The 25066-nt window shown below is 38.4% G+C and overlaps 1 protein-coding gene across 1 annotated transcript in view; it reads left to right on the top strand.

The window, feature by feature from the left end:
* The window catches only part of Etfb (Electron transfer flavoprotein beta subunit), a 36223-nt gene extending 12596 nt beyond the window's left edge, over positions 1–23627 (top strand). The window contains exons 4-7 of the mRNA XM_083137203.1: positions 7022–7102; positions 10030–10170; positions 19239–19430; positions 23454–23627. Of these exons, the coding sequence (XP_082993329.1) occupies positions 7022–7102; positions 10030–10170; positions 19239–19409 (393 nt within the window). The 3' untranslated portion in view covers positions 19410–19430; positions 23454–23627. The remainder of the gene's footprint in view (positions 1–7021; positions 7103–10029; positions 10171–19238; positions 19431–23453) is intronic.
* Positions 23628–25066: the final 1439 nt, after the last annotated feature.

The raw sequence follows: 25066 nt of genomic DNA, 5'->3' as shown, positions 1-25066 counted from the left end.
CGGATCCGGAATTTTCAGATCCGGATCTGGAATTTTCGGATCCGGATCCGTTTTGCCATCCCACATGCGCTTCTTTGGAAAGTAACAATGTGCTTATAACATATTGTTACCTGCTAATATACATATAACAGTTGGGCTGAAAAGTTCGTAGGCTAACATAGTAAAAAATATTTTTTTGACAAAATTCGATTTTATTATTCAATATAGTTGCCTTCGAGGGCGATACACCGATTATAGCGGTCATACAATTTTTCGATGCCATTTTTATAGTACGATTTCTCTTTAGCCTCAAAATAGGCCTCAGTTTCGGCGATTACCTCTTCATCAGTGCTAAATTTCTTTCCAGCGAGCATTCTTTTAAGGTCTGCAAACAGGAAAAAGTCACTGGGGGCCAGATCTGGAGAATATGGTGGATAGGGAAGCAATTCGTAGTCTAATTCATATAATTTTGCCATCGTTTTCATTGATTTGTGACACGGTGCATTGTCTTGATGAAACCGCACTTTTTTCTTCTTCAAATGGGGCCGTTTTTTCGTGATTTCATCCTTTAAACGCTCCAACAACGCTATGTAATAATCGCTGTTGATGGTCTGGCCCTTTTTGAGGTAATCGATGAATATAATACCATGCGCATCCCAGAATACTGATGCCATAACCTTGCCAGCCGACTGTTGCGTCTTTCCACGCTTTGGATTCGGTTCATCACGTGCAGTCCACTCGGCTGACTGTCGATTGGACTCTGGAGTGTAGTTATGGAGCCATGTTTCATCCATTGTAATATATCGACGGAAAAATTCGTGTTTATTACGGTTGAATATCGCTAAACATTGCTCCGAATCATCAAAACGTTGTTGCTTTTGATCGATTGTGAGCACGCGCAGCACCCATTTTGCACACAGCTTTCGCATGTTCAAATATTCATGCACAATATGTCAACACGTTCCTTTGATATTTTTAAAGTCTCAGCTATCTCGATCAACTTCACTTTACGATCATTTAAAATTATTTTGTAGACTTTTTTGATGTTTTCGTCGGTAACAGCCTCTTTGGAGCGTCCACTGCGTGCATCGTCTTCGATGCTCATTTCGCCTCGTTTAAATTTAGCAAACCACTTCTCAACGGTTGATTTTCCTGGTGCAGAGTCCGAATAATGTTTATCAAGCCAAGCCTTGGCTTCAACAGTATTTTTTTTCGCCAAAAAGCAATGCTTTATTAACACACGAAATTCTTTTTTATCCATTTTTTCACAATAACAAAAGCTGCTTCAGTCACAATGCTATAGGCCTACCTCACGAACTAATTATCCGGCAGCTGTGAAATTTATACACGTATATTTTGAAGGTTAGTACTAAGTAAAAATCACATGGATTTAATTCTAGTAACGCCATCTATGAGTCAGCCTACGAACTTACACACACTTATATATATATAGTGTGTGCGCGCGTGCGCGATTTGTAATTAATTAATACACTTACAAGGGAGGTCTAAGTCTTCCCCCTCCGATTTCCATGGAACTTGCAGGGCCCAAATGAAGAAATACGTGTTTTTTTGTTTCGGCAAAAAAATTGTTCTAGGGGGCAACCACCTCTCAAATGTCAAGATGAGGACAAATTGAAGTGGGGATCTGACCCCTGTGTTCCCCTCCGATTTCCATGAAACGTGGCAGGTGTATAGTAGGGATGGTCAGATCCAGATCCAGAACTTTATTTTAATTTGTAGAACTGTAACTGTAGAACAATTGTATAATTTTTGTATAACATTTCTATCTTGTTATATGTGTTAAAGGTTTCATCCTGGAATGGAATTTCTCACATTTATGTGTGTTTTCATTCCCCCCCCCCCCCCCACTCAAATGAGGAGAAATTGAAGTGGGGCTCTGACCCCGAAACCACGTAAATATGGTATAGGAAGAAACAAGGGGCATACGGACTCTCTATACACCTGTCAAATTTCATGAGAATTGGAGGGGGACACAGGGGTCAGATCATCCTCACGTCAATTTGTCCTCATCGTGACATTTGAGGCGGATTTTGCCCCTAAAACAGTTTTTTTAGCCGAAACAAAAAAAAAAACACGTATTTTTTCCTTTGGGCCCCTCTATACACCTGCCAAGTTTCATGAAAATCGGAGGGGAACACAGGGGTGAGATCCTTACTTCAATTTGTCCTCATCCTGACATTTGAGGGGATTTTGCCCCCTAAAACAGTTTTTAGCTGAAACAAAAAAACACGAAATTCTTCCTTTGGACCCCTCTATACACCTGCCAAGTTTCATGGAAATCGGAGGGGAACACAGGGGTCAGATCCCCACTTCAATTTGTCCTCATCTTGACAATTGAGTGGATTTCGCCCTGTAAAACCGTTTTTTAGCTGAAACAAAAAAAAACACGTATTTCTTCCTTTGTGCCCCACTATACACCTGCCAAGTTTCATGGAAATCGGAGGGGGACACACAAGTCAAATGCCCACTTAAATGTGTCCTCATCTTGACATTTAAGAGGGTTTTGCCCCCTAAAACAGTTTTTTAGCTGAAACAAAAAGCACGTATTTCTTCATTTGGGCCCGTTTATACACACACCTGCCAAGTATCATGGAAATTGGAGGGGGACACAGGGGTCAGATCCTCACTTCAATTTGTCCTCATCTTGACATTTGAGGGGATTTTGCCCCATAAAACTGTTTTTTAGCTGAAACAAAAAAAAACACGTATTTCTTCCATTGGGCCCCACTATACACCTGCCAAGTATCATGGAAATCGGAGGGGGACACAGGGGTCAGATCCTCACTTCAGTTTGTCTTCATCTTGACATTTGAGGGGGTTTTGCCCCCTAAAACAGTTTTTTAGCTGAAACAAAAAAACACGTAATTCTGCCTTTGGGCCCCACTATACACCTGCCAAGTTTCATGGAAATCGGAGGGGGATACTTAGATAACCTCCCTTGTAATTATTTAACACTGCATATATTATAATGTTTTATTTTAATTTGTAGAACTGTAACTGTAGAACAATTGTATAATTTTTGTATAACATTTCTATCTTGTTATATGTGTTAAAGGTTTCATCCTGGAATGGAATGTCTCACATTTATGTGTGTTTTCATTTCCAATACATTCGAATGAATACATATTCGTTTCAATGGCATTTACAAAATCACCTCTGACATGTGTGCACGAGTGTGTTAGCCGATGTGAGCAAAGTATTTTAGGAACAACACTTGAAAAAAATTCTTGTAGGACTAACGAAAAATTTTTTTGTAATAGAAGATCATAATACCTTTTAAGTTGTTGTAATATTATAATGGGATTGAGATACGAAACTCTCCGATCTTTCGGACCCGGATCCGGAACTTTCGGATCCAGATCCGAAACTTTCAGACCCGGATCCAGATCCAGATCCGAAACTTTCGGATCCGGAATTTTTGGATCCGGATCCAGATCCGTAACTTTCGGATCCGGATCCGTTTGGCCATCTCTAGTGCACACACTGAACATTTGTATGTGTCAAAATAAAACTTGTTCGTTCTGGACTGTTTTCATTAATGTCTTTACTTGCAATAAATTTTTGTAACCCCTCAGTTATTTATGAAACACCGGTACAATTACATTAAAAATCATAAATGAAGGGCTCTAGGGTAAAAGTGACATTTTGGTCATTGTTGCATTTATTAATAATAAAGGCTAACTGCAGGTAAATTGTTTTCGTGTTGTGTTTATAATTTCAGAAGCATTGAATGAGTCCAATGCAAAATGCAATTATTGTAACTCTATAATGACAAAAATGTCACCATGTTTTACCCCTGAGCCCTTCAAATAATACGAGGCGTATTCGTAAAGTAAGTACCGTTTGCAAATATTGCCACTGTAGCGCTGCAGTCACAACCGTGTGAGTTCTCGCTGATGTCGTTCATCCGTTAGTCAGCTACAGGCAGTCGTGAGAGCAGGTCATGCTTTTCCTTCGTAGGTTTATGAAGGTTTGAAATGTTCAAGAAAGTCAATCGGCCCGCCGATTGTGAAGTCCGGTCTATGATTCGTTTTCTCAATGCAAGAAACGTGAAACCGGTAGAAATCCACCGTCAACTGTGAGAGGTCTTTATTTTCGATGTTTAAAGAAGGTCGTGAGACAGTTTACGATGAGCTAAGGAGCGGTCGGCCATCTGTTGTGACCGAGGATTTGGTGCGTCCGGTCGACGTGGAAATTCGTGAAAACAGACGCTTCACAATATCGTCGCTTTCCATGGAATTTCCACAAATTTCAAGAAAACAGTCCTCTACGAAATTGTGACAGATCGCCTGGAATATCGAAAATTGTGGTCAGCGTTTCGACGAGGATGATGACATCGAAGCAGGAGTGCATGGATGGCTTTCATCACAGGCGGAAACATTCTATGACGATGGGATACAAGAACCAGTGCCACGCTATGACAAATGTTTAAAAAATGGTGGAAACTACGTAGATAAGTAGTTTAAGGTCAGTAGAATGCAGTGCAAATAAAAAAAAAGTACAAAACTATTTTACTTTATTTCTTACACCCTTTCGGTACTTACTTTCCGAATATGCCGTAATTTGCTCTGAAATAGTACTTCTGAAAGCAAGGAACCTAATGTAAATGTCTCACATTTTTCACATTATTGCTCTGTATGTTGGTACAATAATATTTCCCAGATCTTGACTTCCTCACTCCTTTTCTTATAGTGCCAGTGGTCACAGAAATCAAATGAGAAAGTAAACAAAGATTTGAACTCTATTAAGCATATATAAAAGGTCTTTCATTAAGAGTGATACTTTTTAAAATTTGAAAAAAAAAATAAACCACTCAACGTATCAAAGTAAATTGCACTTTATTTTGAAGCTTACACATTGCAGTTATGTTCTGAACAAAATATCGTTCAAATGTCCACCACGGCTTTGAACACACTGACGCACACGAAGCTCCAATTGTTAATCACTCTGGCCAACATTAGTGGCGTTATGTCTGCGATAGCCTGACGAATGTTCGCCTCCAATGTTCCAAAGTTCATGGCTTGTCAGCATAGACCTGGGCTTTGATGTAGCCCCAAAGAAAAACATCCATGGGTGTTAAATCACACGACCGTAGCGGCCAATTCACACATCCACGTCTTGAGATGATCCGGTCGCCAAACTTCTCCCTCAGAAAATCAAGCGTAGCATTAGCTGTGTGGCACGTAGCGCCATCCTGCTGGAACCACATGTTTTCAATATCTATCGTGTCAAGTTCTGGCCACAGAAATTCGAGTAACATGGATCTGTATTGGTTGCCATTGACGGTAACTGTTCTTCTCTCATCATCTGGAGAGAAATAAGGTCCAATGACGCCGCCACGCCATAAACCGCACCACACAGTGAGTTTTTCTCAATGCAATGGCACCTCATGGACCACTTGTGGGTTCTTCTCGCTCCAATAACGACAATTTTGCGTATTAACGAATCCACTAAGACAACAATGCGCCTCGTCTGAGAAGATGATTTTTCCACTGAAATCAGGATCAGTGGAGCCATCGTGTGTGTCAGTGTGTTCAAAGCCGTGGTGGACATTTGAACGATATTTTAGTCAGAACATAACTGCAATGTGTAAGCTTCAAAATAAAGCACAATTTACTTTGATACGTTGAGTGGTTTATTTTTTTTTCAAATTTTAAAAAGTATCACTCTTAATGAAAGACCCTTTACTATGTTGCCATTCGTCACCGGACACCCCATACCAGTATGTTAATCCGGTCGCAGCACCACATCAGTATCGTGTAGGGCCACCTATCGCTGCAATGACGTCCGCAACCCTTCGAGGAAGACTTTCCACCAATTTGCGATACGTGTTGACGGGAATCTTGCCCCATTCCTCCTGCAAAGCGGCAAACAGCTCAGTGGTGTTTTTTGGGCAGCATGGCCTGGGTCTCAAGCGGCGCTCCAACTCGTCCCAAAGGTGTTCAATGGGGTTGATATCTGGACATTGGGCTGGCCAATCAAGTTTTTGCACATCCATGTCCTCGAACCTCGTGTTGATAATGCCTGCTGTATGACATGGAGCATTGTCGTGCTGAAACAGGTATGGGCCAATACCGAATTGTTCCCACAATGTTGGTAGCGCAGAATTGTCCAGAACTTTTTGGTACGTATCGGCATTCATGTTTCCCCGAACTAAAACAAGAGGACAAAGACCGTACCACGAAAAGCTGGACCACACCATGATGCCACCTCCACCGAATTTCACTCTGGGTACGATACAGTCCAGTAAACAGCGTTCACCGGGCATACGCCACACCCCCACACGTCCATCGGACCGCCACATCTGATAGCGCAATTCATCACTCCATAGGATGGATTTCCATTGTTCGAGAGTCCAATGGTGGCGTTCCTTGCACCACTGTAACCGACGGGGTCGCATTTCTAGCTGTGATATGCGGCTTGTGAACTGCTGCGCGACCATAAAAACCAAGTGCGACTATCTCCCGGCAGACAGTACGATCACTAACAGCACTACTGGAAGCCGATCGAAACTCCTGTGCCACCATCTGTAACGACGCCTTCCGGCTTGACTTCATCACACGTTTCAAGCATCGACGGTCACGATCTGTTAATATTTTCGGTTTACTGGGTCTGGGTCAGCATGTCATGACCCCCTCACGCTTCCACTTCACTATAACATCACTCACTGTCTACAGGGGTAATTGAAATTTGTCGGAAATCTCACGGGTCAAATGCCCAAACCTGTGGGCTCCAATGATCATCCCTCTTTCCACCTCACTCAGTTTGCGTCGTCTGTCCATATTGACTGCTGTAGCTGGTATGAGTGTATTCTCAACCGGCAACGCCTTTTATAGGTTGTATGACGTGTACAGACGATCCCGAGCACCTTTTGAGGGGTGTCCGGTGACGAATGGCAACATAGTGTATATATTAATATTTGAGATACTCATCATAATTTTGTTTGTGCTGTGTTTTTAAATAATCATGATACATGTTTCTGGTTTAATTTTTATACATTATCATTTCACTTTTGTTTCAGGCCATTGATGACGATGCAAATCAGACTGCACAAATGACTGCTGCCTTTCTGGATTGGCCACAGGCTGTGTTTGCATCAAAGGTTTGTATGAGATTTTTCAATTTTCCTACCACAATTTTTTCTTATGGTATATGAAAGGCAAAATTTAAAGCTGTCCATTGTGTCCCATAAAGATACATAGAGCATGTGGTGATAGGTCCCAACACATTTTCTATCTTTGCCATATTGGAGGTTGTGTGATCAGTACCATGCTCCAGCTGCTTTTAACCCAATCTCTTTGCTCCCAGGTACCCATTGGTTAGAGGCTGGATGATCCCCAGAGGTGCTCGATACAGAGTTCAGTCCATGGTGAGGTATTAGTAGCAGACTCTGATCTAAAAGCGGGAATGGCCAAATTGTGATAAAATTTTATCTGGATGCAGGATAAATTTTGTGTCTGGATTTTAGATTTGCATGTAGTATACGTAAATTATCTTCGTAGTTTATCCATTTTATAGACTCTCCACATATCTTTATTCATGTCCGTATATACTGATTCTCAACAAATCCATCATCGCATACGCCATTTTACAGATTCTTTGCATATTCTTTAAGCGTTCTTTTTTTTTGGCCTAAATTGTAATTCTACATCACCTAGCTCACTAAAAGTTTTCCATCGTACCAAAAAAAACGTAAATGAAATTGCAAGGATTTTAGTGTACAGTTTAAAATATGACATTCTCAGTTTGTCACCTTGGTGTGCTGGCATTGGGGAGGAAGGGTTGTTGAGAAAACAGAATAATGATATTAATTATTGTGTGACTGGATGTGGGGTGCTCTTGCATACATAACAATCAAATGCAATGAAAATAAAATACAATGTATAAATTTTGCATTTATTGTAAATTACATTGTATATAATATTGTCAAATACAATGACAAGAGCTACAGGCAATGAGAAAAGATTTATTACTTAGAAGGCTAAAACAATCAGTCACAATAAAACTGTCAACAAATCACCTTCTGAATGCTATTTTGTCGTATCTCCAGTTTTCATCGGAAATGGGCTGATCACGTTATTGTGTTCTGTTTATGTTAATGCATCACATTCTGAATCAACGTGATGTGAATTATCAACAATAATAAAATGTTTGTGCAAATTTTGTAGTGTATTCCAAATCAACATAAATCAAACTTTCATCAGCTCTCCTCAGAAGTTAGTGCAGATGGATATACAACAAGATAGCGAAATGTCGATTAATGTTGAAGAAATGTACTTGGCTCTGCAAGCTACCTGAACAGTGTTCCATGAAATAGATTCAGTTAATATGATGGGTTGGATTGATTTGGTATTTTAAAAGTCCACGTTATGCACAGTAAGGCTAATTGAGACCGGACCTACAGTTTAAAGTGGGATCCAAACCACTATGTGCCTTCACCGGGTATCGAACCCGGGACTCCTTGATTACAGGCAATGATGCTACCACTGCTGCATCGGGGAGGCCCTAGTTAATGTGATGAGTTCACATATACAACACTCACACTTGATAAACCGAAGAACATGTGAATCAGCTCACATAAAACTGAATATGGAAACAGTATACATACTTCAAGGGTACATCCTTAAACCTTTGTCCATTCCGGGTGTATATGACAAGAATGCTGCCAGGCAAGTTTCAAATACCAAACCAAAGTTCAAAACCCAGTTGCTCCCCCACTTCTTCCTTTCTCCATCAATTTGACGGAAGGACAGGTCGACATGGTTTGGTGTGTCCAAAGTAACAAGCATAGGATGTTGCATCAGAGCATGCAAGCAAGAGAGTATATGTGGGTTTATCACTTTTGTGCTTATTTTTCAATGTGGGTAATTTGTGCAAAAATATTCTTGAACCTTTAACTTGAAAAAGTAAATATTAATTATCCGATTATTTGGATATCAAGATTATCCTAACATAATTAATAGGATAATCTGGATATCCAAATAATCAGATAATATTTACTTTTCAATCTAGATAATTATCTAGATATTCAGATATCCATATTATGCAAATATTTGAAATCCAGATTACCCAGATATCTGGATTACTTGTTGCATCTTTAACAAATATCACATAATTGAAATCTGTATATCTATTATCCAGATTTTGTGGTTATTCCTACTAGAAAGCCAGAAAACAACAACAATGGAACTTGAGGCGCTCCAGAAGGCCTCGAACCCTTGAGCGCTGTTGAGCCATGGAGTTAGTAGTAGTTATTAAAGCATGTCTTTCTACATATAGAAGGATTAAAATTCCAGTTACTTGAAATACAGTTTCCCAAAACCCAAAGGCATTGAATAAATTTCATCCCTAGCAAATACAACATATAAAGAAACTTACTGTCGTGCAATTGAAACAGAACATTATCACACAATTTAGAGAGTGGTGTAATTGTTTACTGAAGTTCCTCACCTGCATGCAGTTTTTTTTTTATATTTTATTCATGTATATAGGATCAACAGGGAACATGAAAATGCACAGTGATAATCATATGAACCTATGTATAAACAATTTGACAAAGATTATTCCAAGCCCACTTTATGCTCCAGCAGGCCAATCTGGAGTAGACCTGCAGTTCAAAGTGGGACCCATGCGTACAGTGTGGATTGAACCCAGGACATGTTGACAAGGTGTTACCATTATGCCACGAAGAGGCCTACATACACACAAGCCATGTTATTTTGTAGTGTAATTCGCAGCACATACCAACATATTCACATCTGTAATGGTCCCTTCTGGTGAAAGCTGAAGACAAGTAGTGATGTGCGTTAACTATTTGATGAAGCCTTAGCTTTAGAGAGCAATGGTGCCAGTGCTAATTATTACTTTGTATACAGATATTTTAAATAGGGGTGCATAATGATTCATTCATAGAGTTCCAAGATTATATTTATGGAGAATGTATGTTTTGTAAATAATCTCTGTAATTATTCCAATAAGCATAATTCTTATCCAATCCCTTTTAATGTTGATTTTTTCTTCTAATTTCAGGTGGAAAAGACAAATGGCGAACTTGCTGTAACAAGAGAAATTGATGGAGGTCTGGAAAATATAAAAGTCAAATTACCAGCTGTTGTCAGTGCAGACTTAAGACTTAATGAACCAAGATATGCCACTCTGCCTAACATTATGGTAAGTATATTTTACTGTATATTTTGTGCTGTACCATCTACAGTTTTTGCAGTCATTAACACTCCAGTGGCGGCGATTAGAGGGGGGGGGGTGGGGCAAGGGAGGGCGGTTGCCCATCCCCCACTATTTGCCACTTTTGTCCCTGCACTATGCTAAATCTTATCTACAAAGGGAAATATACTGTCTTTGCACCCTCGGTTTTGGAACGCAATCACCGCCACTGAGTTTTCAACCATTTATACAGGATGAGGTGTTTCTATCGCAAAATTAAACTAGACTTATTTTTGCCTTAATTTTCTTACCCATCAGAGATGAAAAAGTACTTTTAGTAAGAAAATAAATTAGGTTAAAACATGGAAGGATAATTTAGGTAAAAATCCAAGTCACTGACAAAATTGAGAAACATGCCATGATATCTCTCCAAGACCAGTCTCAAAACTTCGATGTTGACTTTGATTTTTATTTGTAATGTATATCTCTCTCCTTGCCTTTTACCAGTACCGTAACTATAGCAACCGACTGCTTTCCTACACCTTGTTTATGATGAAAGGGCAAACCCTTACATTTCATCTTTGAATGCAAGGACCTTTACTTAGTCCACAGGCACCAAGCAAAAACTTTATTTTGTATGAAAAAATATTACTTTTTCTTCCAACATCAAATGACATTCAGAATGTATGATACAGCAAATTTGAAACAATGCTAGTTAATTCAGGAAATTTTGTATCAGCTGGTTCTTCTTAAAAGTTTGTTAAACATTAAATATTATATGTGCTTGGCTCATGCCACATGTCAACATCATAATGTTAAAAAAAAATACTTAATTTTGGCATGTTATTGTTAAGTGTGCATAATATCTGAATCGATATTCAATTGTTTGTAAAGTTGTTATTGATAGAATTGTGTCTTCAGCCATCTTAGAAATGGTTACCTATGTGTGCGAACTAATTAACCTCTGTGTGTGAATACACGACAGAGATTTATACATGGCGACGAGAATTTAGTTAGAAATCGAGGATAAGTATGTTTTACTTCTAAGCTTTGTGTTATAGTATAAAAATATAATGGCTTTAGTAGCTGGTTTTCATAAATATGATCCCCAAGATGGATCGATAGTAGCGTATTTGGAGCGCTTCGATAATTATTGTCAAACCCAAGCTATTCCAAAGGACAAGAAAGTTCCTAGATTAATATCTGTCATTGGAAACAAGCCATATGAAGTTCTGCGTGAATTATTTGCACCTACATTGCCTCATGATAAATCCTATCAGGATATTGCATAAAGATTAAAATCTTATTATAGTCCATCAAGTAACTATATTGTGCAAAGGTTAAAGCTTAGAAAATGTGTACAAGAAGAAGACGAACAAATAGAAGATTTTGTAAGGAGATTAAGAAAGATCGGAGAGCAGTGTGGTTATGGTGAGTTTCTTTCGATTGCTTTATTTGATTCACTAATTAGCGGAATTAGATCTAACACAATTCGCAAGAAACTCATTCTGACAATGTAATGGAATTTCACAAAGATTTTGAGGTAGCTAAGCAGATGGAAAAATTAGAAGCAGCTATGAAGGAGTATTACGTCCAGTCCAATTTAAATTTTGTGAACACTAACAGCACAAAGGTAAATAAGTACAAGGGCGATATGCGTTTGAACTCCGGTGCCAATTCTAATCCAAAACAGGATAGCTGGAAATTCCAAAATACTGTGTCAAGTGGATCCAATCTTAGGTTCAGACAAAATCAATTGGATAATGAGGGAAGTAAAAATGAACGGGAAAGAAAGCAGCAATATTTCAAGCATTGCAGATACTGTAAAATTCGGTCACGATGTTTCCCAGTGTTTCAAGTTACATCGCAATAAAGAAACTAATAGTACTAAACCTTATAGCAAGTACAAGGCTAACGCTGTACAGGCTGTTGAATCTGTTTCTTCGGATGATATGGACAGTGAGGTGTTAGATATAAATGAATTAAGGGTTGGAATGATTACTATGGAAGTAAATGGAGAAAGTAAATTTGTGCAAGAAGGATCGATTGGGTATACTTTGTCCCACTGTAATGAGAGTTCAGTTTCGTCGCAACCATATCTTAAATCTGACCATTCTTCATTGCCTATGAAAATAGCTCATTGTGATAAAGCTACTAGTAAGTTTGTTTCTTCGTCCGAATATGTAATTGCTCTCATTATTAATGACTCTATGTTGAACTTTGAAATAGTTACAGGTTCACAAGTTTTGATTGCAAGTAAAACATTTTGTGACAGTCAACAGCATGGTTTGCAATATCTGGAAGCTGACTGTGTTTTACGATGTGCAAGCAGTATGACTTTGCCGTTAGTAGGAAAGGTTGCTGTAAGAGTTCGTTATGAACATGTAGATAAAATTCTAGACTTATATGTAGTCGCATGTGATTTAAAATATCCACTCATGGGAAGAGAATGGATTAAGCATTTATTGCCTGATTGTCACATTAATCTATCTCAACTTAGGCCATCGTTGGAAGTGTATCAAGACACGACTTGTATTTCGTCTATGTTAACATCTGACAAGTTGAAATTTGTTCAAGGGCAAACTTTGGTTAAGTCGAAAGGATACGACTAATGCTTCGTCTGTGTTAACAGCTGACAAGTTGAAATTAAATCACAGATGGTTAAGTGTGAAAATCTGATTGCGTCTTGTAATGTGCAAGGATTAATAAAATTTATTAGGCACGAATATAAAGAGTTATTCGATAATGATTTGTCGCAGCCAATTAAACATTTTACCGCCACGATTCCAAGGAAACAAGGCATTACACCAATTTTTAAGAAATTTTATAATGTTCCGTATGGTTTACGTGAGAAAGTTAAGTCTGAATTAGACAAATTGATTGAGCAATACATTCTAGAGAAGATTGACTCAAGTGATTGGCCGAGTCCTATGGTCGTTGTGTGTAAGAATGATGGTAATCTGAGGCTTTGCTGCGATTTCAAGAACACTGGGAATAAATATGTTGAAAACGTAACTTATCCATTGCCCGGGATAGAGGAAATGTTTCCAAAAGTTAATGGATGTGATGTATTTGTTACCTTGGATCTCAGAAGTGCTTACCTTCAAATAAAACTTGATGATCAAGCTAAACAGTTACTAGTAATGAATACCCCATAGGGATTGGTACAACATATACGATTGCCATTTGGTGTACGGATCGCATCACAAATATTTCAAAGAACTATTTAAGGCATACTTCAGGGATTAGATTTTGTCATTCCATACCAAGATGACTTACTTATTGTTAGCAAGGGTTTAGAACAAGCAGTTACCAGAACCCTTGAAGTTTCAAACCGTTTGAATGAGTGCAATGTTAAGGTTAATTGGAGCAAGTGTTCATTCTTCAAAAACAAATTGATTATTTAGGATATACTTTTAAGTAAAGAAGGAATTCATCCATCTGAAAAGAAGCTGCATGCATTGATACAATGTCCAAAGCCTTGCAACACCAAACAATTAAAGGCTTTCCTTGGAGGTATTAATTTTTACAGAAGAGGTGTGCCTAATCTGTCGGTTATCTTGTAGGATCTTTACAATTTATTGAAGAGAAATGTGCGGTGGCAATGGACAAATGATTGTCAGCGGCAATTCGAGGCAGCTAAACTGGCTTTGCAAAATACCAAGGTCCTTGTTCCATACGACCAGAATAAAGAAGTTATTATACAGTGTGATGCATCTCAAAATGGATTAGGTTCGCAATTATGCCATAAAGTACAAGGGGAATTGTGTACGATTGAATTTATTTCATGTATGTTAAATAAGCGCGAGGTTGAATATCCTATGCATGAAAAAGAAGCTTTATGTATCATATATGCAGTGAGGAAATTCCAAAAATACGTACAAGGTAGATCGTTTGAAATATGGACAGATTCAATGCCAGCTAAGCAATTGTTAGCTATGGAAAAACCAGTTCCTATTATGGCATCGCCACGCATTCAAAGGTGGTGCTTATTTTTGGCTTCTTTCACATATAAACTAATATGTACTAAAAAGGTTGAACTTGCAGACATGTTATCAAGGTTTCCACTTCCTGACCTACATGATGATAATCCTAGGCAAGAAGAATTTGTGTACCAAGTTACGCTTACGCCGAATGCAAAGCAGGCGATTTTGACGTATTGTAAACGAGATATAATTCTTAAGTTAACAAAATCCTATTGCAAGAATGGATGGCCACAAGATGTGAAAGGGTTCAAAGGAGATGAATTAAAGGAACTGTTGGCGTACAAGAGAAGACAGGCAGAATTGAGCATTACGGATGAGTTACTGTATTGGGGTCGGAGACTGGTTGTTCCCAAAGGAGTGCGAAATTACATTATTCAGAGAACCCATGAAGATCATTGTGGTATTGTAAAAATGAAAGTAATGCTCAGAGAGAGATATTGGTGGCCAGGAATAGATACGGCTATTGAAGAGTATGTAAATAAATGTAAAGTTTGTGCGGCAGTCAAGCCAAATACAAGTGTTAAGAACTATAGTGCATGGACTGAATGCAGACATCCGTAGGAAAGGATGCATATGGATTTTTTTGTGTATAGAAGTATTACTTATATTATTATAGTAGATGCCTACAGCAAATGGGTAGATTGTGATAGTGTTTTGTAAAGCGTTATCTAATTAAACATTTTGCTATTTATGGGCTACCAAAGTGTATTGTGGTAGATAATGGTCCCCCATTCTCATCTTCAGAATTTAAAACATTCTGTGATGAACGTCACGTCAATTTGTACCATTCTCCTGCGTACCATCCTGAAAGCAATGGTCAGGTCAAGCGCTACATGCAGACAGTGAAAACAAAGCTAGACTGTGCTGTACGGGAGCAATTGAATAAGAATACTCATGTCAACGTTGAAGAATTGTTGCAGAGAGTATTGGTGGCTTTGAGAAGCAAATGTGACGCATCAGGTGACAAAACACCACAGCAAATGATATTTTCCTACATTCTCAGGAATAAATTTGGTGCCCAAAGGAAGAAATAATAGATCAAAACTGCGAAAGGGATGTAGCAGAAGCAGATGAAAAGGTGAACCAAAGAGGCGATTTTGTATGGGTTATGTTACCATTTAAGGACAAGAGGAATGCTATGAGGTATGTCAAGGGAAAAATTATAGCACGGAAAAGCAAAGTTACATGGCTGGTGAATGTTGAAGGTAGAAACTGGGTCGTGCATGAAGATCAGTTGAAGTGGATACAAAACAAAAAAGATAGATATCATTTTGGAAGTCAGAAGAAGGAGGAGGATAATGATGAACAAATTCATGGACCAGATACAGGTCAAGACGGCGGATCAGTTTTCTGCGATGAAGACTTATTCATTACAGGAAAAAGTGGAAGTAATGGCAGTGGTTCTGTGGCAACGGAAGCTTCTACGCCAGATGACAAACCATCTACATCGTACTTGGATGATTCCTGCAGCCCACATCAGCGACAACAGCAGCATATATATATATATAGCTTAACAATGACAAGTTTTAAATTTTTTTATTATTTTCTGTATTTTCTTAAAACTGTGTTTTTTTATGCTTTAAGTGTAGTAAACATGTAATATGTGAAGGCCCGACCCTGTGGCCGAGTGGTTAGCACATCGCGCTGCGACGCCAAGGGTCCCGGGTTCGAATCCCGGTCGGGCTTGGTTGTTTGTAAATGTCCATTCATCAATTTCATCACTCATCCCCATCTTCGCAAATTAGCCAAGAGGCACAAAACGCGAAGTAAAATAAACTAAATCAATCAATCAATGTAATATGTGAAGGTAAATGTGTTTACAGTATTGATGCTCATGTAAATGCAAAGACTTGTGATTGATTTCAATAAAAATATGGGTAGGTAAAAACTCCTGAAAAGGGCTAAATCATCTCTTTATAAAGCCTAAAATGATGTCTGTTAAATCCTAAAAGTCCGGGCCCTAGTTATCACTATCGGTATAGACCAAAATTTCATACGGGTTCATCCCCAATGCATATAATTGGAGTGAATTATGAACTAATATTAATCAATATTAACACATTCGGGTCTGGCCTCATAATACAGCATTTTTACCTCTGGCCTGTGGTGTTTGGTTGTTTTTAAAAAAATCATAGAAGAAAATATTTTTAATTTGTTTTTATTTACCACACATTTCTTAAATCTACAAAACTTACTCTTTTCAATGAACAAAAATTTGTTAATTTTTTTTTATTTTCAGACATTTTTGAATATTTTTTTCAGCAATGTTTTGTAACAAATGTTAATATAGAGATATTTTAGGTTCGTAATCTGGAAATTTCAATAATTAACAATGCAAAAACTACATAAACTATCAATACATCTTTTGAATCTTGTATAAGAATACTTCTTATGTGCACATAACCAAAAATAATTACAAATTACAGGTAATTAGCTTTTGTATGTAAAAGTTCGAAACATTCAGGAATGCAGAGAGCAAGGTCACAGATGGGGCAGTAAAATGTTGTGTCTTTTCTTGCCCACTTGCCAGTTTCTTTTTGTGCCTGTCTCCACAAACTTTACATGACCCACAGGGCCTTGACTTTTTCTCTGTAGGGGGGGATTTTCCTTGGAAAATGGCAGCCTGTTAGCCTATCTGCTGTAGTTGACCTTGAATATCTTTGCCCGCTTTGATGAGTAGCGGTTCCCCTACTTGGATGATGAACTCTTCCCGAGACATATTATGATTTTCCCTGTTTACTTTCTTATAAATTACATACATATTCACCACTGACCTAATGAACAAATGGAACCCAGAATTTCCGCTATGTGGTCTGGATCTAAGGACACCATTCTAAACAATGCAACGTACATCAACCCGACAACAAACAGTCGCAGGTGCAAGATAAAAATAGGACATGAGTCCAAGAGGCTTGAAGGAACATGCACATGAGACGAACTACGAACATAGCCCGTAGTTCAATCGGCAAAGCGATTGCATACCACAGGAAGGGCTATGCCCGTCTTTCGTCCACATTGACTTTAAGTGCACTGCAGGCTATACCCGTCGTGAGACCCCAATGTGTTAAGAACAACTTTTAAAATTACCATTACAGCCGGCCCCCATGGTGGAGTGGTTAACACAGCACCTATCCTGTACAACTGGGTTTTTTTTCTTTCGTTTTTTAAAATTTCATGCAGTTATTACACTAAATGCATGCAAAAGTGCATACATGTGTGTGTGTAATTTGCACACACCCCATTCAAGAAGAAACTAAAAGTTTGAGGGAAATTTTAGTCATAAATTTAGTCTCATTTGTGCAATTTTGAAAAACTGCATAACCATTTGTACTTTGGATTAAGTGCTAGAATATGAAAAATATTACACTATTTTTTTTTTATGTATCACATTTCTATTTTCGTTTTTCTGTTCGAATGCTAACTGAATTATTAGTGTAAAAATAACAAACTTTCTGCAATGTTTTGTAATTTGAAAAGAAATGTGCCAATTTTCAGTGGAGGCCGACTGACTGGTTGTTCTTTGCGAGTGTCCCTCTATCGATTTTCATCATATTATCACTCATCCTCATCTTCACGATTAGCCAAAAGTGACAGAAATGCAAAATAAATAAAAAATCAATGAATCAATTACCATTACAATTTTCGAGCATTGGTATGGATCTCGGTTCAAAGCAGCATCTACCCAGCCCCAGTTACAGTGGTTGTACTACTACAGATGTAAAAAGTGAAAGTTAAAATATTTAGCCTCTTACAGAAGACAAGTGAACTTTGTGAATTAATGGATAATGATGGGTCAAGGTATGTACAAGGGTTGATCAAATGAAAAGGTACAAAACGACACTGTCGGTGTAAATGAATACTTTATTCAAAGTATCCTCCATAGGCCTGAGCACATTGATCCCATTGATGAACGAGCCGAATGATTCCTTTTTCCCAGAATTCCTTTGGCCGTGACGCGACCCAGTCCTTCACAGCGTCCTTGAGTTCATCGTCTGAGGTGAAGCGCGTTCCTTTGAGATGCTTTTTCAGGGGACCAAACACATGGAAGTCACAGGGGGATAAGTCCGGACTGTAGGGTGGATGGTCTAGCTGCTCCCACTTGAACCTGGCCAGTTCCGCGTGTGTGACCCTGGAGATGTGTGGACGTGCGTTATCATGGAGCAGAACCACACCCTTTGTCTTCCCCGTAAACGTTCACCATCCGGCGATGAATATCGGCCGGTTTAACACCTTCCGCTGTCAGAAAACGGATAACGCCTCGCTGCTCCTCAACAGTCGAATTTGCCAATGTTAACGCCATCCTGTCCGAACACGCACTGCCGCGTCACTTGGACGGCGCTCTGTATCGGAGCCTCTGCTCTCTCCTGCGCATGCTCCGATGCCGCGTGGCAACTCCAATCGCCCCCCAACATATCACGCTACGTTCTCCCATCGCTGCATCGGTATTATATAAACGATTCCGTTGTTACGACGTTTCATACCTTTTCATTTGATCAACCCCTGTACTTCGTAAAATATTAATAGTGTGAGTGAGTTCCCATGTAAGCTAGTGGTTAGCTCTCTCAACTTTGGTACGAGTGGTCTTAGTTTGATCCGGTTGGAGCTCCAAAATTTTGGTACTGAAGTCAATTGGGGAGCTACATGGAAAGAAGTATCGGACTCAGTACGTCAGCCAAAGAAAAACAGCTCGGTAGGTCTTTAACCTCAATGAGCTATTTGTGGCATTTAATTATTTTTAGTTTTAGTAACTACTAGGGAGTTCACACCAAAGTGACAAGTGACACAGGGGCCTTCATTCTAAAGCAAAAAATTCACCGTGCATGTGCAAACAGATTGAGGCAACATGATGCACCGTAATGAGAAAACTGCTCAATCGGAGTGATATGTGCAGCTTGTGTCACTTCGGTTCGAAAGGTTCATTGGTTATTGAGGGTTTGCTTCCAAATAACACAAGTCGCTTGTTGTCTGTCGCTTCGTTCTCAAAGCTCCCTAAGGGTTCTGTATGTATTGCATGTTCGTGAGACACTGGATAAAAATTGTTTTGCCACGAACCAACAAATGAGTTACTATTCCTTACCTTCCATTTTACAGAAAGCCAAGAAGAAACCATTGAAAGTAGTGAGTCCAAAGGATCTTGGAGTGGACACTGCACCTCGGATAGATGTTGTTAGCGTGGAAGACCCTCCACAAAGACAGTCTGGTACCATAGTAGCTGACGTAGATGAACTTATTAGCAAGCTAAAAGATGCTGGTCGTATTTGATCAATCAGAAATTGCCTTCAGGTGAGTATCCTTATTATCATTGTAGTGTTTTAGTGATGCCTGGAATATTATGTTATATGCTCAAGCCTTTCAATGCAATATTGCTACAACAAGAAAGCACATTTTCCCTTTTTTAATCCAAAAACTTGATTTATTTATTTAGAACATAAAATTTATTCATGTTTGGGGAATAAAAGATGTAATTGATAATAATTAGACGTAAGTTACTAATTTTTTCCGCGAAACTTACTTGTAGATGTTCTATTAATGTTGGTGCCCTCTGCCTCCAGAGGTACTGGTAGAATTATTACAATAGAAATACCAATTCACAGAAAAATTATTCATGGATGAAAGGATGAATATCATATAACGATCATTATTGATAGAAAATTGCACACACTGAATAAAATATATGGAAAATTTTATAAATGTTAGGTTTACATTAGCTCTGCTATTACAATAACTTTAAAAGTTGGATAATAATGAAAGGTATTTATTGTTCCCAAACCAGTTTAAAAATTTTAATCATAGTTCATTTTTGAAGGGTATAAATTACATAATGAAAGAAAGGAAAATGTATTTCACGCACTAATGAACTTGAACAGGATATCTGAAATTTCCCTGCAGTTTTGATATTTTTCATGAAAATTTTCTTCTCCTTTCACCTAAAATTCTACTGGAATTTTTGCATGAAATGTAATTTCCCTTTACATGGCAACACTGTTTCAATGCCTTCTGTTCACAACCTGATACATGTATTTATGGTGAATAAAGAATGCAAATGTTGGTAAAATAGCGAACTACACCTCTGGTTCAAATTTTAGTGTTGATCACAAATATATTTTGGAAAATTTACACTTATTACACAAGAGAAAAACACATGACGAAGAATAGATTTTCTTGGGGTATCGACCAGGTAAGTTTAGGAAGGCTTTCAAGAGCTACGAGGGGCGATCAGGTTGCTCCGACCCTAACATAGAAGGAATGACGTCACGATTGATTTTTTATTTTGTTATTGTTTAGTGATCCTTTATATGCTTTCATTCTGAATTGCAAGTCTGAGTAGCGTACAGTTTTCTTTTTACAGGGGTTTAACTGAGTGAAGTTGTGTCAATGTGCAAGAATGGAGAAAACTGAGGTGAGAGCCGTGATCAAATATTTTGTGAAGAAGAAGTGGACGGTATCCAAAATTCATGAGGACTTGGTGGATACACTAGGTGACAGTGCTCCTTCATACAGTATGGTGAAGAGATGGTGTCGTGAGTTTAATTGTGGGAGAGAGTCGTGTGAGGATGAACATGCAGGTGGAGCACCAAAAACTGTCATGACGACCGAAAACATTAACAAAGTCCACGATATCGTGCTGAAGGATCGTCGAGTCACTATCCGTCATGTTGCTGAGATGCGTGGCCTGTCATATGGCAGTGTGCAAAACATAATTACCCAGGAATTGCAAATGAAAAAAAATGCTGCAAGATGGGTCCCTCGAAACCTCACCCCAGATCAGAAGCGCACCCGAGTGCTCATCAGTCAAGAACTTCTTGACAAGTTTCGTACTGATATAGACGATTTCCTTGCCCGATTTGTAACTATGGATGAAACATGGGTCCATCACTTCGACCCAGAAACAAAATCACAAAGCATGGAGTGGAAACACCCACATTCTCCACCAACGAAGAAGGTCAAGGTGCAAACGTCAACCAAGAAGGTGATGGCCTCAATTTTCTGGGACTGCAAGGGTGTCCTTCTTGTGAACTGTCTACAAAGAGGCCAAACCATCACTGGCACATACTACAGTGACCTAATCAAAAAATTACGTGATTCCATCAAGAAAAAAAGGCGTGGGATGTTGACCCGTGGTGTGCTTTTACCAGGACAATGCACCTGTCCACACCTCACGCATTGCGAAGGCCGCTATCGCAGATGCATCGTTCGAATTGCTGACCCACCCACCCTATTCCCCAGATTTGGCCCTCAGTGATTTCCATTTGTTCAAACATTTGAAGAATGACATTCGTGGGCAAAAATTTTCTGATGGTTCTGAGGTGATAAGGGCTGTGGACTCATGGTTGGAGGACTAGTCAGAAGATTTTTTTTGCAAGGTATCCAGGCGTTGGAGCACCGATGGGAAAAGTGCATTGGAGTTGCAGGGGAGTATGTTGAAAATAAAAAAAAAATTGAAACCCTATTGCCGCTCTTTCTATGTTAGGGTCAGAGCAACCTGATCGCCCCTCGTAACGTCACTCTTATCTTCAGGGTAGAAGACGTACTTCAAGAGAAACACATTTTATTCGTCCCATTTATAACCCTTGCCTTCTATCATAAAACATCAAATTTCATGGTGGTTTCTGTGTCTGACGGTACAGAATTTTTATCTTGTATTTTGTAGCATATTTATGATTTGTTCCCGAGTTTTATGTAACCCAAGATGATAATCTTCCTACTTCAAAAGATTGCTTTCATGTGTAAATGCATCAAAGTGCATAATTATTAAATCACAAACAGCACACCTAATATACCATGTTTATATGGACATTTCAGAAGCATGCAGTTCATTCCCAAGCCCTAATTGAGTCAGGACAAGGAACAGACTTGATGGAGTCTGTTTATGCAAAAGGCTGATCAGAGTACTTTAAAATATGATTTGAACCATCGGAATGTTCCCGAGTTATAAGAAGTTATTTGGCATCCAGTTTAATTTTTGCACATTAAAAAACTGACTTGTGTGGTGGAGTATTAACATATTGTGCTACGATTCCAGAGGTTCTGAGTTCGAATTCTGGCCTGGGCATAGGTGGTGTTTGTGAGTGTCCATTCATCAAGTTCATATCCACTTTTTCCCGGATGTGTACGTCGGTGATGTTAGCACCAAATTAAAATCAGAAGTGAGCAACACGAACACAGTGATCGGACCCATAAAGTATGGAATCGCAGGGTTGCCAGAAGTGGCAAAGGAAGATCATTAAACTAAGAAAACTTGAAAAAATATGCAGATAACAATCTTCTAACACAGTTTATGTGTTTAATACCAAGACACGAAAGTCAAATGTATTTTGAAGATGTACAGTGTAGAAACATTTGCCTAAAATAGAAAAAAAGAATGAAGAACCAATTATAATTACGAATTTGCTAACGAGAACAAGAATGCATGAAAAACACAATTTTATGAAAAAAATTAAATTTCTCAAGAGTAAAAACTGTGTTTTATAGAAAATAATAAAGTATAATAAATAAATAAGGGATATGTAAATCAGAACGGTACACACAATGTGGCTCGCAATGGTATAGGTTCGCTACGTCCGATCTCTGCGTGTGTGTTGCTCACTCCCAATTTTAATTCGGTGCTAACATCACTGCCGTACATGTCCGGGAAAAAATGGATATGTGGTAACCCTAATCATATCATCATATCCATCACTCATCTTCATCTTCATGGTTAGTTAAAACTAAAGTGGCAGAAAAGCAAATTAAAACAAACCAAATCAATTGTGCATAAAAAATATTATTTTGTTTGTAGGAAAACCTTTTGGATTGTTAGTGGCAGCCATTTTAAAGCGCTGCCAGTATATCCATACGGTAGTACATTTTGACACATCCACAAATTCGGCCATTTCCACTATGCTATCCTTTGGCATGGCCAAACCCAAGTCTTTTTTTTTTTGTTTTCCATGCAGTCACATTTGTTTGTAAACCCATTTTCCCACCACCATTGTTAATCAGTCTATGATCAATGTAGCACGAAACACTGCTATTTGTTGATCTTGGAAGTTCATGTCTTTCAACACGTGATGCCTAATGTTTTGTCCATGAGCTTATTAATTCCTTATTGCAAGAGAAGTTAAAATGTGCTTTTAGTTGATTCAAATTAAGCACATGATAAGAGTGAAAAAGAATTCGGTGAATTTGTAGGATATTTAATGTTCACATGCAATGTTAATTGGACATATCCATTGCTTTTACTTTTATCTATTGTAACACTAGATTTCAAGTTCAAGCAAGTTCTCTTCTCGTCTAATATTAAATAAGTGTTTTTTTCTCCTGTAGGAAGTGCACAGTGTGCAGCTTGCCATTTAGACTAGAGGCGCACATGGGATGAAGTGATAATTGCTACAATATTGGGAATAATTGTTAATACATACTTATTACTTTGATCCATACTTTTGTAATTTATGTATACACGAATATTGTATTTGTAATAAAAGACTGTTGATTGTACAAGGAGAATGGTAGGTCAAATATTCTTAACCATTTCCAGTCTCGGCATAGAAGTCCGACCTCTCCAACTTCTGATCTACCAACACTCCTCTCTTTCCATTGTGTTCCAGTTCTGCTCTCTTCTCCTCTCTGTTCATTACCTGATCTCTGGGGCCTTTTTCTGCACTGGTTTCTTGCAGAAAGTCTTTTTGGCCTCCTCCTCTGTGCATGTCCATCCAAACCACTTCAACCTTGACCTATTCCACCTGAAGTTTCACATCAAGTCAAGTCTGTCTCGTCTGGTATTCCATAAAAATTTTCATCAACACTGCCTGTTCTGTTCTGTTCCCAGATTTTACATTTACCTGATTATTAGAGGAACATATTTTTGGTAAATAAAAAAGCAAAATTTCGGTACAAAAACAGAGTCGATTTCGGGTTCAAAAGCGGTAAATAAAATAAAATTTCGGTGTTCTAGCGGTGAATAATCACATCAAGAGTGCTATATAAAATGACATTTTGGTTTTGAAATTGTGAATATAATCCTAAATTTGATTTAAAAACTGCACTTATTACACAAAATAAACTTATCCCTTCTAATAGCACATTTATGTAGTTACCAGAGTATTAAGTTTATTCCTGTGCAAAGGGATCCATTTTTGCTTCTCAAATATTTACAGCAGAATTAATCAATTTTCCGTGAATTGCATAACTCGCAGGATACTTCAGACTTCCGAAAGTGTCGCGTCAGTATATAAACAGTAAATTTCGTGTTTAAGAGTATATTTCGCATTTTGCAGTTCATTTCGCATTATTTCGTGACAAAACGGGGTAGAAAAATGCATCTCACACCTTTCAGAAACATGAAAAATTAACATTACAGCATGTTGTTTCATATTTCATGTTTTCGTCAAAAACGAAATTTGCATGCCTCTACTGATTATACATTCAATCTTCATGATCCCAATAGAGCAAAACCTTGTAAGCTTTTCCTGACTTCTATATTTTAATGCATGTGAAGTTTTTCAACCTTTGGACTTAAAAGTCAGCATCCCACTGTATATGAAATGTTAGCAACATACCATGTGAATACATGCAGACATTTAGGGTAAACAGTTAATAAGTACAGTGGGTTTGTTTTGGCTGTGGGTCGAGATAGCACGTGAACAACTCTTATAACACAGGTTAATTCTCGTTATGCAATATAAATATACATAATTGTCTACATGCTAAAGATATGTGCGTAAATAAGCAAGACGTTACGGGACGAAAATTTCGGCATCTGTGCCATGTCATGAACTGTCTCTGCCCAGAGACAAAACGAACGCACTCTAGAATGCGTATTAACTAGTGCTGTGTAAAATCCCGAACAGTCAGAACCGGAATCAGGGAAATAAATTTTCATCCCAATCCCAACTTTGGGAAGTGATTTCCTGACTTTTCGGGATCCCAAACAGTTAGGA

Source organism: Lepisma saccharinum, chromosome 16 (assembly GCF_977018435.1).
Source record: "Lepisma saccharinum chromosome 16, izLepSacc3.1, whole genome shotgun sequence".
Taxonomy (NCBI): domain Eukaryota; kingdom Metazoa; phylum Arthropoda; class Insecta; order Zygentoma; family Lepismatidae; genus Lepisma; species Lepisma saccharinum.
This window is presented reverse-complemented; position numbering and strand designations above follow the sequence as displayed.